Source organism: Meriones unguiculatus, chromosome 12 (genome assembly GCF_030254825.1).
Source record: "Meriones unguiculatus strain TT.TT164.6M chromosome 12, Bangor_MerUng_6.1, whole genome shotgun sequence".
Lineage (NCBI taxonomy): Eukaryota > Metazoa > Chordata > Mammalia > Rodentia > Muridae > Meriones > Meriones unguiculatus.
In genome coordinates this window covers 11,954,884-11,974,379 of record NC_083360.1, presented here as the reverse complement: position 1 = coordinate 11,974,379, position 19,496 = coordinate 11,954,884, and the positions used below count along the sequence as shown (strand labels likewise).

The 19,496-nt window shown below is 48.4% G+C and overlaps 1 protein-coding gene and 1 long non-coding RNA gene across 3 annotated transcripts in view; one reads left to right on the top strand and one right to left on the bottom strand.

Annotated features, from left to right (window-relative positions):
- Sel1l3 (SEL1L family member 3) overlaps positions 1-14,052 on the bottom strand; it is a 110,761-nt gene extending 96,709 nt beyond the window's left edge. Inside the window, exons 1-2 of the mRNA XM_021644299.2 lie at positions 13,734-14,052; positions 653-1,223 (exon numbers count right to left, since the gene is read on the bottom strand). Of these exons, the coding sequence (XP_021499974.1) occupies positions 653-1,223; positions 13,734-13,904 (742 nt within the window). The 5' untranslated portion in view covers positions 13,905-14,052. The remainder of the gene's footprint in view (positions 1-652; positions 1,224-13,733) is intronic.
- The window catches only part of LOC132646787 (uncharacterized), a 39,403-nt gene continuing 32,876 nt past the window's right edge, over positions 12,970-19,496 (top strand). For both annotated transcript variants that reach the window (XR_009585040.1, XR_009585039.1), the window contains exon 1: positions 12,970-13,258. This is a non-coding gene — a long non-coding RNA (uncharacterized LOC132646787). The remainder of the gene's footprint in view (positions 13,259-19,496) is intronic.

Below are 19,496 nucleotides of genomic sequence, written 5' to 3'. Positions count from 1 at the left end.
AGAGGCTGGACAAGTTCTGGCACACACTCAGAAGTGGCAGAGCAGGGTGGCCCCAGCCACAAGTTGCTACCCTGAGGCACAACCCCCCCCACCTGGCACAGAGATTGCTTTGGGGTCTCTCTCATCTCCTCCAGGATAAAACGTTATTCTTATAAATAACAGAAGCTGTGGGGCTTGCTCGGGAGCCAGTTCTTGCTTCAGCAGCATTATTATTTCTAAGCAGCTCGAAAGCTCTCAAAGGCTCTCTCCTTGATTCCTTTCTGTCTTTCATCTTTTACCCTATTCCCCCTTAATCTTTCTCCTCTCTTTCATTTTTTTTTTTTTTATTTTGCTCCTTTTTGTCCCCAAATCCAAAATGACAGACACCATTTTGCTTGTCTTACTGATGCTAACTTAAGAATTTGCTTCTGGGGCCAAGCAGGATAGCTCAGTGGGTGAAGGTGCTGGCTGCCAAGCCTAATGACTTGACTTCAAATCCTTTACACTGACACAATAGAGAGAAACGGCTCATGCAAAATTCTGCTCTGCTGACTCTGGGTCACACTCACACACACTCATAATTTAGGAGAAGGACTTTGCACCCGCTGTCATGCAATGACACCAGTGATCTGAAAACACGGGAATGTGCTCTGCCACGAGGCAAGTGACCTACCACTTTCCAGAGGACACTGTGGGATCCTATTGGCCCAGAGGCTCCAAAGGTAGTCCATGTTCCACTCCAGGCACACCTGATGATCTTTGAAAGGCCGTTCAAAAGGTGGGACCGTCTGCAGCAGAGTGTAATTCTTGGCCACAGCATGCAGCAAATTCTCCTCCCCCCGGACATTGACGCCTCCACCACTGTGCCTGTGAGTAATCCAGGCCCGGAGAATCACGGTGGACACAGAGATGGGGTGTCTGATGAAGTAGTCATCTCGGTACACCATAATGCTTGGAAACTTCACATGTACTATCTGCGTCCTGCTGGTGTGGAGGTGCTTCTCATTCCTCCATCTCTTTTTGTACACAGGAATGCTACTTCTGAACTCGGATGAGACAACTGCCTCCAAATTGACAACGCAAGGCTGAGAGCATAAATACTCCACGGAGACTTCAGAGACATTGCGCACGCTCCCTTCCAAGGAGGTAAAATAAATAAAGTCTGTGTACGTCGTGCTCTGCTCTGCTCTGGGCAGCACCGATGTTGTCAGGGAAGTGTGCCTGCCCAAAGATGGCACAAAATTCTGAAAAGGAGAGAAAAGGTAATACAGAATGTTTTAAAAGTCATCCTATTAACACAGGCGTGAATTGATGTTATTTTCTTGGCATTAAAAACTACAGATCTATGTAAGAGCAACGAATGTGTATAGTAAGAGATGTCAAAAGCGCCACCATTATACTGAAGAAAACTAACACGCACATGAAGGAAGACTGGGTCACACCAAACTCTCTCTCCCTACGCTCACTAACATCTGTTGATCAAAACGTGGCTTTCAAAGCTATGTGGAAATCATTCCCGAGCTGGCTTCCAAGAGACGAGGCTGCTCCCTGGCAAAGTAATAGCGAAAGGAACCTGTCATCGAATGAAAGAGGTGAGCCAGCTTCCGACATGTACAAACTACTTCAAATGGTGGTCAGATACTGCCAATCAAAGGGCTGGAGAAAAGTTGAAAGGGTATCACTAGGGAACATGAAGAGAAGGCCAGCCTGGGTACTTATCTCCTGTAAGTGTGGAGCTTGGACAAGGCTACAAGCCTGATGTCTCTGCTGTTCCACACAGGCAGGCTCAGACCACAGCACGACGTAGCTGGTGCCAAGAAAGAGTCTAGCAGTGCGCCCACTTGTTTGTTTCTTTAAGTACCCAAGTCCTCTCACAGTGTGCATTTCTTCCGGAAATCTGAGGATCTTGGTTACAGAGTCCAGCCAATGCTGTGAGTGTGAGGTAATGAGTTATGACTAACTGAGCCCTTCTTGACTTGACTTTGTGATTCAGGTGTCCAGAGCAAACAAGGTCACTGTGACCACTTCATGCCCATTTTGATAGCTATGGTTTAGAAGAAAAGAGAAAAAAAAAGAAAGAACTAGAAGACAAGCATGTGGGGAAACTGGAATCCCTGTGCACTGCAGGTGGCATTGTAAAATGGCACAGCTTCTATGTAAAGACTAACGCCACTTCTGATTTTAAATTAAAAATGTAAAAACCATGTGATCTGATCCCATGACTGCTCTTCCAAATATACCCGGAAAGGTTGAAAGCAAGAACGTGAGGAGGTAGTTACCTGCTGATCTTCATAGCCACAGTATCTGCAACAGCTAAAAGCAGGTCAAGTATTCATCAGAGATGAGAAGGACAGTGGTCTATGCGCACTACAGCGGAGCAGGAGTCTGCTAGTCTATCAAATGGATGGATCGTAAAGACACGCTAAGTGAAAAAAGCCAAGCACAAAACAGGAAGTACTGTTTGAGACACAGGAGAAGGCAGAGGAGTCAGACTCGGGACAACATAGAAGCGGGATTGCCAAGGTCTAGGAAAGGGCATGAGTGGTTAATGTTAGAGTTTCATTGAAGGGTGATGAGAATGTGCTAGAGACGAGAGCGGTGGCAGCTGTGCACAACGTGACCTTACATAACACTACTGAACGCCTTGCTTCAAAACAGTAAGCTTTATAAATGAACATTGTACCACAACTTTAAAGAAAATGTCATTTCATTTGCTGGCTGTGACTACAAATGTTTCTAATCCCCCTGCTCAGGAGGCAGAGACAGGAAGATTCTGCAAGTTCGAGACCAGCTATGTTTACAAAACTAACTCCAGACCAGACAGGGGTACAGGGTGAGACCTCGTCTTAAAAGTGGGAAGAGGGGTGGCAAGATCGCTCAGTGGGTAGAGGCACTTGCTGCCAAGCATGATGAGCAGAGTTAAATCCCAGAACCCACACACGCGCACGCGCGCGCACACACACACACACACACACACGCACACACACACAAACAAGACAAATAAATATAATTCTTAAAGTTTTCAAGCTACTTTAAAGAAAAGAGATTCCTTTTTCCTTTCTGGTTTAGAGCTATGGAGAAGCAAAGGTAGATAAGAACTGAAGTCTTGTATCAGGGAAACACTCCTGTCAATGGTTCAAACAAACAAATAAACAAACAAATTAACAAATACAAGCAAACGTATCCGGTGTGCCAATCAAACAGGAAATAAGCCCAATTCAGATCAGCAGCAGAAACACAACTGACTTGGGGTCTAGATCACGCTTATGGGAGAAACGAGATGCCATTTGGGCTTTGAGAAAAAGTTCTCCAGGAGACAAAGCCAAAGACAGGGTGAAAGTGGCCGAAACAGCACAATCGGGGCAAAGAGCAAAGGAACTGACTATTCAGGAGAAGGCAGCTTGGCTTGGCCAGAGACCAGAGCAATGGCAGAGATGCAGGCAGGCATGGGAATCCGAGATGGTAAAGAGAGAGAGTATTCGGCTGTTTGGCTCAGGGGAACAGCGAGTGCCAGCCCAAGGCGGGGGCGCTTTCCTTCGTAAGCAGGCTTCTGTAGGAGGGGGGGTGCTTTCCTTCGGACTCAATGCACAAGGGTTAGGGTAACTGTTCAGCTGAAATGTGAGCTAATCATAACTCAATGATGAGTAAGTCCCCACTCTCGGGAACAGAAAAGCAAAGCAACATAGATGGCATTTCTAACCCATTAGACTCTCAAGGTCAAAGTGAGATTTCAGCGTCCACTGGCAGCAGTGGGGGCAGGCACACCTCCTCGTGTGTTCCCAGTGACGGCCATTTCTACAAGGCAATCAGGCAACACCCACCAGAAATATAAGTGCAGTCACCGCCAGCCCAGCGCTCCCGCTTGTAGAATTTGTCCTACAAATACACCTGATCTGTGGGAAAGGGTGTAAATACAGGCTTTTCAGGTCATTGTCGTCACAGCGCAAGACAAAATGTCTGCAGCTTAAGTAAAAGAAGTACTTCCAGTCCTGGAGTACTCTACAGCCATGAAAAGACTCACGATCTTCATATTTGGGTGATGGGACAATCTCCAAAGGCTATTTGGGGTTTGGAACTTTTGTTCCTCCTGCTGTCATTTTTTAAGTGGGTTCATAAATATCATACTGGGTTACAAAGCACACACACATACATGATGTAAAAAACAATCACTTGAAAACACATAGCAACAGTCGTTCCCGTGGAAAGTGGAAGGATGAAGTGGCCAGAACACAGGAGTAGGAGGGAGGTATGTGTGACTATGCCGTTACATTTTTGCATTCTAGATCAGGGAGGAGAGAAATCATCTTAGCAGGAAAAAGCGTCAGTTTCCGCAAATGGCAGAAAGGGAATGAATGGTCTGGCCATTCCTTTACACGCAAGAAGAAGTCTGGGGGAAGAAGTCTGTGAGGAATGAGGACAGTTTAAACATTCCACCCCTCTAGGAGAGGATTGTTTTCTGCTCTAATGTATATGGCTAAATTACAGGGAGAAAGCACACATAAAAACCATCTTGGAGTTGAAAGTGGAGCAGGAGCCGTCGACAATGGCTGGCCCCTCCTTCTCTTCGAAGATGAGGAAACAGTAAGCAAATCTCTGCATCTCTCACATCCCCCATTGGTGGGCTAGCAGAGCTAAAGCAGGAGCCAGGCCCTGCTTCACCTTCACATACTCCCCAACATAATGCCCACCCCAAAGCACTTCATGGCAAGACAGCCTGGGAACTCTGGGCTGCAGCCTCCTTTTGCACAAATAGATGAGCCCAGTGTTGGCTCATAGGAGGAATGCATTCGTTCAATACTCAAACAGAATTTCCCAAAAGCCGGCAGTCCCTGGTGCCTATGGGCCTGGGCCAGAACAGCAGACAGGAGGCCAGTGTGTCTTATGCTTGGGTGATGCCTCAGATGTTTTCCCATGGAAATCCATGCAAGGAACCTTTAGCTTCCGGAGGCCAGTCAAGGCTCCGAGTCCTCACCTGCTTTGGTACAGTGGGCACCACAGCGTGTTCTCTCTCGAAAACTGACTCCAGATCACATTCTGTCCATGCCTCTCTGAAAAGCTCACCCAGGCCCAATCTTCCTGCTTTTATTTATTTGTTTGTTCATTATTTATTTATTTTCTAGCCCATTTTCAATGCTAAAAGAAGAGAACTCCCTTTTAAGCAGAAATGCAAGAGAAAAGCCATTTTGTTCCCCTGCAAAGTGTGGCTCCTAATAACCCTGTTCATTATTTTACATCTGATTGCTTGAAAACGCGCCCGTCACACTTTTCTGCATTAATAAGGGCAGCATGCCACGGTCTGCGTGGAGCGTTACGCTGTGGCTGAGGGAGGTGGAGTCACACCTTCCACTGCACCTCTCCAGGGCTTTCCTTCCAAATTCTGTTTCCAAGAAAATGTCTGGGTGCTCGTACGGAGATTATTGTATTTTCATCTGCTTCTAGGCCTCGAGTCAGCAAAAGGAAAGGATGCAGATTCAAGACATATGTTCTCCAGCTTGATAGTCAGCGGCAGAGCAGCCACTGTGACACGCTGGAAGTATAAAGTTACCCTGAATTTCAAAGCCTTGCTGTTTAACAAAAGGCTATGAAGTGTCTGATTAATGATTTCACATTGATTGCATGTCAAAATGACAATATGTGGATACATCAAATTAAATAAAATGTATTAAAATGAGTCATATCTCTTCTTGTTTATTTTTTAAATGTGGCAGCCACTGAATATACAATAATAGCTGTGGCTTGAACTGTCTATGGATGGTGCTATTCTAGATCTAAGGTCATCCGACCTTTTCTATTTAAAAAAAGGTGGGGGGGAGGGAGGAAGCAAATGGTAAAAACCAATCATCCCTCAGTCTCTGAGAGGCATTAGTTCCTAGACTCCAAATAATACCAATGTCTGCGGGTGCTCATGTGCCTTATACAGCACAGGCTAACTGTGTAGAGCAGATCCTTCTGTGTGTGTACAGGGGCACAGGTATGTAAGGTGTGTGTCCGTGCATGTGGATGTGATAGCCAGAGGACAGCCTTTGCCATTGTTCCACAACTACTATCCAGCTTAGTTTTGCTTGGTTGATTGGCTTTTGTTGGTGTTTGCTTCTTTGTTTGTTCGTTTTGTTTAGGGAAGGGGTGTTGTTATTGTTTTGAGACAGGGTCTTTCCCTGGCTTGGAACTTGATAAATAAGCTCAGCTAACTGGCCAGCCAGCCCCAGGGATCCTTCTGTCTCCAGCCTCCTCAGGAGTGGGCATAAAAACACATACCATCACACTCATCACCCTAGCTAGCCTCTAACCATGAGTTCCAGACCAACCTGGAACTCATGCAGATATGCCTAGCTCTGCCTCCCGACTGCTGGGATTAAAGGTGTGCACTACCATAACTGGTCAATGCTCAACATTTTTTTTTCTTTTTACATGCATTCTGGCGATCAAAATCAGCTCCTGTATTTATGAGGCAAACATTTTACTGGCCAAGCCATCTTCCCTACCCTCTCCTGTATATTGTAAATGATCTCTAGGTAATGCATGTCTAAGCCATGCAAATGCTTTGTGCATAGTTGTTATATTATACTGTTTCGGAAATAATAATGAGGAAACACCTGTACATGTTCAGATGCAACTGTCTGTCCAACCTTTTTTATCCTTGAACTCCGGGGATCTGGAACCCATGGGATATAAAGACTGACACACGTTGGGTATCTCTGGCATGTGTATCCATTGTGGTAGGAAAGCAGCCAACGGGGTGACATATGACTGAAAGAAGTTGTTGTCCCATGCAACTTTTAGCTACAAATAGGCACATTGGCTGGGCTGGCTCGTAGTTTGCCAGGATCACGCTTTTCTTCTAGGTAGAGTTCTGAAGCACAGAGTGAAAGGGGCTAAGCCCTGTATGGAGGTGGCATGGGAGATGGGATGAAAGACTCTGTCAGGCATAATGATCTGATGAGGTTTACTGTGCATTTTTCTATGACTCCCAGGTGGTGGGTGTTGGCATCTTGCTATTTCGTCCTTCAGTAAAGATTCAATTTGGATGAGAACCTGGTGCTAGGCTGGGCAGTGAAGTCACTTATTTGAGAAGACAGAGACGCTCTATGTAAGGGGAACTTCAAGAAGAGGGCAGCTTCTGTGATACAATGCGGAGAGGCTGGCCCCAGAGAGTGTCCTAGAATCACCCACGTGTCCTATGCAGAGCACTGGCCTACGTTCTCTGGGCGGCACTTACCCCAGTCTTTGGGACATCTAGAGGGGGAGGGGCGCTGCTGGCCCCAGCCTATCACACAGAGGCAACAGGAGAAGCTGGCCTCTCCCAGGCTGGAGCAGACCCAGAGGGCAGCTGCTACACCGTGGGCTGTGGCTACCTCTGCTATGTACAAAACCAACACCGATTAGTGACACATCACACTCTAAATATTGATTAAGCCAAAGCTGATTTCCTGGCTCAAGCCATGTGTGTGGTTGTCAGCTGTTTCCTGCCAGGAAAATAAGGCAATTAACTTGAAGACTTCCAGCTTTAGGCATGACACGTGTCCAAGCTTCATAGGTATTTCTTGTGCCAGATTGCATTAACATAAACTAAAAGACCTGTCCACACTTTCCCTGGTCTAGAAACTCCTAAGCCAGAGTCCATATCTTTGTCACATCTCCAGATTCTAAAAGAGCCCTTGGCATACAGTGGGAATTAGTATGTTCCTTGGAAAAGAAAAATGAAGCAGTGGGTAAGACACCTGTTAGCTGTTTGGGTGGTCAGTCTCCTGCTGCTGCCTCCCAGCTCCGACGGGACCTAAACACATCTGCTCCAAACCTGAGAGTCTGCTGTCCTTCCTTACTGTCCCCGCTTCTCCCACGATGGGTGACCCCCAGCCTTCTCCCCACCGAGCCTCCCTGGCTCTCTGCAGTGCTCTTACCATCAGCATTGCCAGCCCAAGCAAGGAACAAAACCTTAGCCAAGACCTGAGAAATCCCAGAAGGTGACACCAATTCAATCAGTTGCGGTGGACTTTTCCCAGCTTCCCCCTTACCTCCTGACCTTTCAGACAACTGTCCTGTGTCCTATAACTTTTTCATGCTTCCAGGAAAAAAAATAAAATCTGTTTTTAAAAAAATCCATCCTCCCTGCCCCCACTGGGTTCTGACTTGTATTCTTGTATTCTAGCCTTGTGAGATAATGTCATTAAAAGAAAAAAACCCACAGCTCAAACGCACTGTGGCTGTAAGCAAGGCATTCACGATGGGAAGGGGCACTTCTGGCCCCTTCAGATCATGCTGCTTAAGCGGCCATATCATCGTTCCACTCCAGAAGCTAAAGAATTGCTCTGCGCACTCGGGGCTGGGAAAAAGACTCCAGAGCCCTCAGATAACTCCAAGAGAAGGGAGCCCCAGTCAAAGTCAAATTTGAGAATGTCATGCACAGTCACAAAACATAAAACCCTCTTGCCTTTGTAATTGTGTGTTGTAGTATTTTTGGAAAGCGAGATAGATTAGTTAATGTGTGTTCATGATAGAAGAACCACAATTATAAACCTGAACTCATTGATTCAGCCTGGGCATCAAGGACAGATGAGCCCGTATACTTCCGGGCAAAAAACCCAAACTATCCACATAGCCTAAACTTCCTTTAGGATGAGTGCATTTGATTCCTTTAAACAAATCAATAAGGAGTAAGTCTGTTCAAATAGCCCTGTTGCACAGAGCTGGGAAACTGGCTTTCTTCTCTACATGGTCCACTAGATATTGAAGAAATGAACAGGGATTGGAAAATCTAAGATCATTCACTCTCGCCACAGGAAGCTCATTTACACTTCCCAGGGTGTGGGAGCAGGTCAGATACGCAAACAACAATCGCCTCTGTTTTTCTCGTTCCTGCCTGCTCACTCCATCCATCGCCTAAGAAGAACCTGGCTCCAGAACACTCTCTCTCCCAACCAGCTGGATCAAGCTTTCCATAGGTCAAAAAGTAATTGTATTGGCTTAAAAGTCCTACTCTGTCCAATTTCCGCTGACTAAATAAGTGAAACTTCCTTGTTGTCCACAAAGCATGCAATTATGCAGAATGGGTGATGATGTCAACAAGGCCTTGACCATCAAGATATGTCTGGGGAGACATTTCCCATCAAGCACTGGCCTTCCCAGACAGAGCCAGCCAGCAATGCACCATCCCAACAATAATCAATATTTCTTCTTGTGTAAGAGACCCTCAATACTATTTAGCATGCTCTTTCATTCTAACTCAAACCTTATAAGGGCAAGAGAGATTGGTTTGGCTTTATTTCCGAGGGCCTACTATGTGCTGGCTACTGTGACAGTACAGTCAATCTTTTTTCTTTTTCTTTTTCTTTCTTTTTTTTTTTCATTTTCTCATTCACTTTCTAGCCTTATGTCTCTTTTCTTCCAGAAACACCCTCAAATGATACTCTCAGCTCGTTTTCTGGTCTCCACTCTTTGGCTTAAGGGGAGGAGACCTGAAAACATCAGCATCTCATCTTAGAAGCAGGAAGAACCAAGACTTCCTCTGGTCAATCTGCTTCACATCTTGAGGGGAAGAGATAGTATGTCTTATGGAGACACATGGGCATGAGTAAGCCATTACTCCAGCCTGAGTAAGCCATTCTCCGGGTAAGACAGGAGGCAAGGAGAAGCAGGGCGCAAGCTCCTCAGCAATTCCTCAACCTCTTCCCTCAGTTCCTCCCTCTGCGGGACAGGAAAAAACCAATAGACAGAGTAACCAAATTCGGTCTGGGCCATTTATAGTCAGCCCCCAGCTATCCATCATCTCAGAGAATTGCTTGGGTCTTTTATTTCTTCTCTACCACATTTCCTATGGTTCCTGCACTCTTGGCAGGCAGGGAAAGCAGGAGGCAAAAGGCAGGGGCCACAGTGTGGGGGAGTGCAGAGCGATGGTCAGGATGGGGATATCACTGGCACAAAGGGAAATCTGGAGATCACCCCTTAATTTCAAATATCCATGATCACGGTTCCACAAGCTGAGTAACTGAGGGCCCTTAACATTTTTTTTTTTTTTTAATTTTTTACATCCTGTGTTGCTCAATGTGAAAGGCTAATGAATATTCCCAGGTGGATAATGGATGGGATGTATGCACTTACAGGGGTTCCGGCACCAGACTCTGTAACAGCTGCCATCGCTAACGGTCTCTACATATATCTTACCTGCTAATGTCCACTTAGTTCTTTGTGCCTAGTTGTCTAACAAGCTCAAATGTCCACTCTGAATACTTCAGCTGTACAGCTGACATCAGTATTGCCTACAGTAAGATTTATTTTCTCACTTAAGGAAAAAAGTTATTCATTTGAGACTAGAGTTCAGGTGGACAGAACTGCCTTCTAGACGTTCCAATGTCAAGGGCAGGACTAGGACAGGACTGCTCTAGCAAGGCAAGGAGAGAAAGGGAGGCATCAATGGTGTAAGAACACAGCAAGAGCATCTACGGGGCAGGGTGAGCCCTGTGTGAGGAGACTCAGCAGCAGTGACTTCAGCAGAAGCAATCCAGCCTTTTGCTTTGGACGCCCTCACTCTCCCTGGAGGCTCTCTGCATCTTGACCTTTGGTGACCTCAGGATTTTCTGGCAGCCGCTGAAACCAGGAATCATCTTTTTAGCAATCTGCCTGGCATGGCTTTGTGACTTATCTTTCGGGCCTCATCACAATTATTCATGCTCTGGCAGGATCCTAGCTACAGTCACAGTAGTCCTGTGGGCTGATGCTGAAGGTTACTTTGTCCCAGGCGATGAAGAAGGGAGTGCCTTTCCTCAGAACCCTGGCTCGGGGGGACAGGCTCCCCAGAAGGGCTTGTTCAGAAAGCTACTTGCCTCTCAGCTTTGTGAGCAAGCTGACACAAAGTAGGAATGAACCCCAAGTCATCAGTGAGTTGGTATTGTAGTGTACCATCACCATCTGCTCGGGACAGGATGGCACAAGCTCAAATGCTTCACCTGAGTGTTTACCTCACCCCTCCCAATGGCAGCTAGTTTCTGGGCTTTTCTTTTTTCTTCTTCTTCTTCTTTAACATCCTGCTTCTATTCTGTGGCCTGTCCTTCCTGCTTTGTATATTTTAGGTTACTTTAGACATGACCTCACATCCTGGACAGTTGTGCAGTAGTTGCTAATTTCTGGAGCTCTGCTAATGGACTATACATTTAATTCAAGAGGAGAATGGACCATAAGAAGCAAAATCCAGAAGACAATGAGCTAGCTTAGGTCAAAGTGTGGGCTCTGGAGAGGACGCTGATGTGGGCTTCATCTCAAGCTCTCTGTGTGGCCTGCGGCAGTTCGCTTAACCTCCCTGAGACAGCTCTCTCATACGGGTGGAGATCATAACAGCTACTGTCTCACAAAGGGTATTACTAAGATTAATACCGGACAGCAACCACTCATGACTTAGCACAATGGAAGCTGTTGTTATGGCTTCCAAATGCTGGAATGGCTTTCACCACCAGCTCCTGCCTAGATATTCCGCTCCACCTGCCTCAATCTCCTTCCCAGCCAGTCATCTCCTCCTTAATCAAGGGGAACCCAGACAGTAATGCATCTTCATTGTTCTGTGTGTGTGTGTGTGTGTGTGAGAGAGAGAGAGAGAGAGAGAGAGAGAGAGAAAGAGAAAGAGAGAGGGAGGGAGGGAGAGTGTGTGTGTTTTACATTTTCCTCTGTTCACACCCCGGGCTTCTCTAAGATCTAGAAGCTCCACCTTTCACACATACCTCAGGTAGAGCATAACGGAAGGGCACAATCACCAGGCTGGACACTCAGAACAGAACATGGAGGCCGCCCCTGGGATCCAGCCTCAACTTACTTAGGTGGGCAAGCCCCTCTCAGTCAGCAAAGCCTGGCTCCCTTGCCCCTTCAAGTCTCTGATAACAAGATAGCAGAAGCCATCAGAAGAAAGCACTTAGTCACCGACTGGGACAGGTGCCCTCCATCCCATCCTCATGCCCACCCCTTCCCCAGGTACCCAGACGTTTGTCCGTGTTGTTCTCTCCACATCGTGGGTCTGCCTTGTCACCTCCCTCAGTTGCTCCTGCTGACCCTGCTATCATTTCCCCTCTTGGATCTGCTCCTCCAACCCCCCTTGGTGAGCACAGAACTTCTGTACTTGGCCCATCTTCTGTTTCTGTCACTTTAGCTTTTAGGTTTTACACTTGTTACTCTGATTTCATGTGCTGTCAAGAACCCCCCCCCACACACAACACACACACCCTTGGGCCTTGAGTCTCATGTGGAACTTTCCAGATCATCTGAGTGGAAATATTTCATGGAATGCTCAACTACATAAATTCTATTTCTGCACCAACCAGCAGTGCCCTGTATGTAGGATCATCTGTTTAAGCGAAAGCCCTGTCATTTGTCATGGCAGTTTTATTTATGAGTCTGTGTACTGTAACCCTGTGGCATAAATATTAAATAATAACATCCCTTGGGCAAAAAATAAAAATCATTCCCATTACCTGACAACTTCTTATGGAAATGTATAGTAAACCCAACCACAAAAAAATGGTGTTGGCTAATTCTAAAATACACACACGTATAAGTAAGGATTGTTCAACAGGTAGAGAGAGGGACACAGTTACAATTTGCATTTTTTACTCGGTCTTCCTTAAAGAAATGAAGTGGCCAAGAAGTAAAGTGTGTTTAAAACAGAGGCAAACTTGGGTTAGGTAACAACTTTCTTCAAACCCAAATTCCAGTTCCCATCAGTGTCTTCTTAGCAGGTGAGCTTTTCAGAAAACTAGACTCCAACCACTGGCAGGGTCACCTGAATGGGGTTCCAGACAATGACACTGCTCGTCTTTTAAGCATTCTGTGAATTTCCTATTACATCAGTTTCATGATTCAGCATTTTTCTTTTCATTTATTTACAGTAATCTACGGCGAGATAACCCAAGCTTTCCGCAGAATCCTGGAACATAAGGTAGGTTAGGAGCAAGGGTGGAGTCTTCTGTAAATTTGCTATTATTCAGAACTCAGGAACAAACCGGAGAAAGCAATTCATTCAAAATCTGGGAAATGCCTCCTCACCTTACTCTGAGGGTCTCAATTACTCTGGTGTTTAAAATAGGTTACTGCCATCTAGTTCGTAAGTCTAACAGAAGGCAAGAAGTGTGCAAATTGCAAACTGACGTGCAGAAGCCAAACGTAGCTCTGAAATGACAACGTTCAAGACGCAGCTAAAGTCACCACTCTGTCGGGAAGCATGGTACAAAGAAGTAGATTTCCTTCTGGCATCCGCAACTTGGCTGGAGTGACCAAGGAGTTGAAGAGCCTCTGCAAATGCGAGGTGCAGTGGCACAGGAGGTCCTGGCCGGGAGGACCCGGGGCAAACTCAAAGGACGGTCGGGGCGGGTGGCAGGGGAAAAGGAGAAGTTGGGCACAAGAAGGAAAGGCGCTTCAAGAGGGTGGATGAAAAGCCCAGGACGGGTGGGGACGGGGTGGGGAGCCACGCTCCAAGGGACTGGAGGCGAACGCAGGGTAGGGAGGGTCCGGTGGCTGGGGACAAGAAGGGTAGTCTAGGGGCACCTGGTCTCCAGAGAGGCAATGAGAAAGAGGAATGGACTCCAGCAAGAGTAGCCGGCAAGTCCGGTCCACGCAGCCGGGTACTCATCCCAGGGGCTGTGAGCGCCCGGGGCGCAGCGGCAAGGAAGAGAGAAAACTCACGGCGACGTTCCCACTTCCTGCGGCTGGGGTCCCAGGCCACCCCATCCCGTCCCCAGGGCCCGCGCAAAGGAAGGACCAGAGTAGGGTCCAGTGCTCACCAGGTAGCAGAGAAGGAGCAGCGCGCTGGCAGGGCGGCCGCCGAGGCCCGGGGGGACACTGCCGCTCGAGGGGACCATGGCTGCGGCCCGGGGACCGAAAGCGGGCGGCGGGGGCTGCTGCTGCTGCTGTCTCCGCCGCGGCCACCAAAGCCCCGCGCCGCGCCACTGCATGGCAGGGCCGCCCGGATCCCGGCCGGAACAGGTCACCTGGTGCAGGGACCGGCCCCCGCCCGAGGCGCCACCTTCCCGCCCGCCCCCGGCCGGCGGCCCGGCGCGCGCGGGGCCACCTGCCGCTGCCACCGGACCCGCCGCCGCCGCCGCCGCTCCCGCCGCCGCCCCCGCAGCCCCAGCCGAGCGCCGGCTCCTCCCCGCTCGCAGTCCCGTCCCCTCCCTCCCTTGGCCTCCCTGCCCAGCCCGCCTCCCTGGTCGCTCCCTCCCAGCCCCCGGCGTCCACCCCTCTGGGCCGTGGGCGCCCACGCAGGTGGGGACCGCGTGGTCCCGCCCCCCGGCCGCTGTTCGCCTCCGGGTCCGCGGGGCTCTCGGCCGCCCCCATCCCTTTCTCTTGCTTCTTCCTCCGCCCCTTCCGCGCCCTTGCAGCCCGCGATACCCCACCGCCACCTCACCCCTTCTGCTCCCCACTTTCTCCCTTTCCTCCACGTCCTTTCTGCCTAACTCCCTCCCTTCTCCGCCTCTCCCTCCCGCATCTCCCGCTTGCGCCCACCCTGCTGCTTGCCGCTCGTTTCCACTTCGCGCCCGGGCACTAGGCAGTGGGGTCTGTTTGGTGGCTTGGGGGCGGGGGACGTGGGGGTTGTGGCAGGGGCGCCATTCTCGCAGGGCGGGGGCAGAGGGTGCTTTCTTGGAGTTGCGCCACGCGGCCGTTTGGCTTCTACTCCCTAGGGATGGATTTTGACCCCTGCCAACCTCCACCTGTACACCTGCAGGGCTTGGGGCCGCTTTCCTGCTCGCTTGTTTAGAGCCCAGGCTGTGCCCCACCCTGCAGCCTGATTGGCGACACGTTCTGGATATTTCCCCGGGGTTTTGTGCGGTGCCGCCGCCGCCGCCGCCGCCGCTGCCGCCGCGCTCTTTGTTTTAATTGTCCGGAGTATTGGCGCCCAGAGCGGGTTTGTATTTGATTTGCATCCCTGAGCTCTGGCTTCCACTTGGACAGAGAAGAAAACGAATTAATTAGGCCAGTACAATCCTACCCAAGCCCCAAATGAAAGGGGATGAGGCCCTTGAAGTGCGCAAACAGTTTTGTTTTGTTTTGGTTTTTTTCTCTCGAAAATCAGGACACATCCTAGGCTTTTGGAGAGGAAGGGTGGAAAGGGCCGCTAGTAGACCTTAGTTCTGTAGCCAGTCGCAGATGAGTTGGACCTCCAAGACAGGGCAAGCAGCTCAGGGCGTGCCCTGTAGTTCCGGGAAGGGCTTGGCTGTCTCTGCCGCGGAGAAAACTGCGTGGGGGCCTAGGGTTAGGGCTGTGATATAGTTACCCACCTTGGAAAGTTTTTCGCCCCTTTGGCACTGGTGTGGATTTATGTGGATAGGAACTATTAATTGATTGGAAGCTACAGAACACAATCCTTTCCCTGAGAAGTTGTCACTACTGTGGGCCAAGTCATGCCAGTCTTGTGATGTGGGGCGGGCAGGCTTGAGGATAAGCCCATCGTAGGTTATCCCGGATTCGGCACAGTGGGCGTATCAGCAGGGAGCTGGGTTGCCCTTGCTCATTTTTTTGTTTGTTTGTTTCTTAGGTTGCCTGTGAGTTGTGGGCCTGTGATATCCCAGTCACAGCTAGAAGGCTCTCAGACCTTAGCTTAGGGCATCCGGAGAGCAAATCAGAGAGATGGTGGAGTACCCCTGGGTACCGCTGAGGTGGAACTCAGTGGGTCCTGGGTGGTGTTGAGAAGCCTCTTTGTGAGTGACTTTCCAGGTGTGTGATAGTATCTAATCAGGGAGGTCTCACTGTCCAAATCATGCGATTACAGGAAGGATGCTGCCTGCCTAGCCAGCTGCAAATACAATGAGGCACTTGGGAAGTTGGACAGATGTTGACAGGATTCCTGTCCCACTTCCACAGAGACAAAGCACTTAAAATTCTCCTCTGTGATGCAGGAAACTATTTATTCCATTTAGTGTCCAAGGGAACAAAAGATGGGGTGGCTTTGTCCCAGATCCCATCTGTATTTTTTCCATCAAAAGAAAAATACTCCACAGATTTTTTTCTGTTTTTTTTTTCCTTTTTTTCTTTCTTTCTTTTTTTTTTTCCTTCTTCTTTTTATTTTTTGAGACAGGGTCATGATTCTATGTACTCAAACTAGCTGGATACATAAAATCTTCCAGCCTCGGCTTCCTGAGTGCTGGGATTGCATGCAAGGACCACTACATTAGCCTGTTAATATATGTGTGGAAAAATGTTGGCTTGTTTAAGAGAAGAGGGGTCAGAGGCAAGAGAGAATTTGTGGATGTCCACCTGTCTTTCTGGACCTTTCTTCAGAGTTTCTGTCCTTTCTTGTGGGCCCGGACTCCTTCTACCCTCAGGGAACTGAATAGTCTCCCCTGTGGCTTGCAGTCAGAGACAGTTTTCAAAGCTTTGTCAGCTTTCAGCAGCTGCATTTTCCCAAGTGAGTCCATTCAGAGGTGTCTCACTGAAGCTGGGCCAAACAGAATGTAGCCACTCTTTATCCAGCTGTGTATTTACTGGTCTTCTGTAGCACTGGGTACTATCCCACTCTTCAGGAGTTTGGAGGTGGGCAGGACCATCCAGTTTCATCTGGAGCAATGGACATGCCTCAGAAAACTGACCTAAACAGTTTGGCCCTTTAAAATGATCACTGAATGACTTTGTTACCCAGAGAATGAGAATGGGTTTGCCTGGTGGCTCCTGTGTTGGAAAGGGGCAGAGAAAGGTCAGGAATTCTTCTCAGGCTAGCCTTTTGGTCTAGAAGACACAATCGCTTATTACCCTTGCTGTAGTAGATTATTTGAAGGGTGTGGCTTCAAGGAGAAAGCCTCTTATTTAGAAACAAATCTGTTTTCCCTGTTGCCTTGTGGAAGGACTTGAAACTCCATACTTTACAATTCATTGGTTTGAATTAAGCGTTTATACATCACTAAAATCCAAAGGCCCCCAGGAGGAGGCTGCTTAAATCTGGCCTCCCTTGTGCCTACCTTAGTGTAAGACGTTTATCATCTCCCCATTAAGGAGACAGGGAGAGAAGAGTAAATCCATACACGACTCCAACAGAGACCAAAGCAGCCAAGGGGGTTCAGGTGATCCAGTGGGAGAAGCCAAGGATCTAGAGCCACGGGGAATAAGAAGAGAGCCTCTGTTTGAATAGCCCCACTCATCTCTGGGATCTGCAAGGACCATCCCTCAACCCACTGTTTTCAAACTATGAGATGGTTTTAGATCAGCAAAATCTTAGGGAGTGTAATTGGCCAGTTAGAAATTTGATGAGTAAAAATATTTGGGAAAAAAAATCTAAAACATATTGTATTCTGTCAACATAATTTTACCCAAAGGACAAGCCCCCCCCTTTTTTTTAAGTCAAAGAATTAGGGAGGTACAGAAGAATTGGCAGTGCGTGCCAGGCTAGCACTTGGGGACCTGAGGCAAGAGGATCAAGCCCACAAGGCCAGTCTATAATCCATCCTAGATACTGGCTCAACAGCTTAGCAGGAACTTGCCGCCAAAGCTGATGGCCTGAGTGCAATCCCCAGGACCTAGGTGGCAGAAGAAGAGAACTAACTCCCACATGTCCTGATCTGTGCACACAAACTATGGCGCATGCCCTCCCAGAACAAATACACACATGTAGAAAAAATTATGTTGTAATTAGGGAGAGTCCAACATTGTAATAGCAGACCATCTCAGTTCATGATAGACCGTCAGGGCTGGGGAGATGGCTTAGTGTGTGAACACTTGCTGTGAAATCATGAGGACCTGAGTCTGGAACCCCAGCACCCACAGGAAAGCCAGACATGGTCCTGCCTGTGACCCCAGCATTGGGGCATTCCTGGAGCATCCAGGGCATCCAGCCAGCCAGTTCAATGAAAACGGGGAGATCCATATTTCATTGATGACCATGTCTCAAGAAGAAATAAGATGGAGAAGCAACAAAAGATGTCCTGTGTTGACCTCTTCCCTCCACATCTGCACACACACACACCACACACACCATAGATAGATGATGACAGACAGATAGATAGACATATATATATGAATATATATTATATATATATTCCTTTAAAGAAAATGTTATTTTCTTGTGAAGAACTCACAACTTGTCTTTGTCCCCTTTCTGCTGAGGGCAGTAGAAACTCACTTTTGACCTAGTATGGTCCATATGGACACTTGGAAACCATGTCCCAGGCAAAGGGCATACCCAGCATAAAGGGATCTATTCCCACAGAGGCACGCCACTCCTGGGTTTTAAGAGGTGGAAAGAGATTCTGTGGACTGTGGCCTATCCCTTTTCCCTGATTTCCTCCCATAGAAATCTCCAGGGCCCAGGGAAAGGCCACTGACTCTAGGAAGCCTTTTGCCTTAACTTGGGTTACTATTGCTGGGATGCAACACTATGACCAAAGTAACTAAGGGAGGAAATGGTTTATTGCTTACATTTGCACAGCACTGTTCCTTATCAAAGGAAGTCAGGACAGGAACTCAAGCAGGCAGGAACCTGGAGGCAGGAAGCTGGTGCAGAGGCCATGGGGGAATGCTGCTTACTGGCTTGCTCCTCATGGCTTGCTCAGCCTGCTTTCTTATAGACCCCAGGACCACCAGCCCAGGGGTGGCCCCACCCCAGATGGACGGTGCCCTCCCACATCAAACCCTATGAAAATGCCCTACAAGCCTACTTACAGCCTGATCTTGGGGAAGCATTTTCTTAGTTGAGGCTCCCTCCTCTCCAATGACTCTAGCTTGTGTCAATTTGACACAAAACTAGCCAGCACACCTTCTCTCCTGCTCTGCGTTCAAAACACAGTCACTGGCCACTTCTGCCTTAGACTGTGCTTGATCAGTAGCTTATTCTCCTCAAAACAGAAGGTCTTGGAAAGCAGGGCATGTGTCCTGAGCACTGTTGCATGCCTAGGACACTTGCACAGACAACTCACTGAAATCCTTCTCATGCTTGTTGGCTTTCCTTCCGTTCAGCTTCCTTCCCTGCTTCTTTTCTTCTCACACCCATGTTATCTCCCAGTCTGTTTCCACACACAGGCTCCCTTCTCCTTTCTGTAGTTTCAGTTATTCAAAGGATGGTGAATGAACCTCAACATTCACCTTTCCCATCAAAGTAGAAGAGAAGAAAGCAAAAACAGAAGTTTGCCACCAGCCAGGCTTCCATCCCAAGAGGGAAAATGTGGCCTTTCCTCTCTGCCATAGATGATCTCTGGGGTCCAGCTATATCCCACAGGCCTCTTTTCATGTCCAGTATTTCCATTCTCTGGTGCTTTCTAGGGTGTCTCACCCACACTTTTTGTTTCAGAACCCCAATTCTTGCCACCCCACTCTTGCTCCTTCTTTAGCCCACCCCACCAGATCCCACCCTCACCTCCTTATCCTCGGCACAATCTTCTAAACCTTGTGCCAGGCCCATCCAGTACTTCCAGAGACCACAGAGCCTGGCTCTGAGAAGAGCAGTGAGGCAGAACTAGAGCGCTGGTGTCGCTGGTGTTTGGAGTGGGTGGGTGGGGGAATGCCGAAGGTCTCCATATCACTCTGGCTGGAGCCCTGGCATGCTCCCGAATGAGCTCTATTTC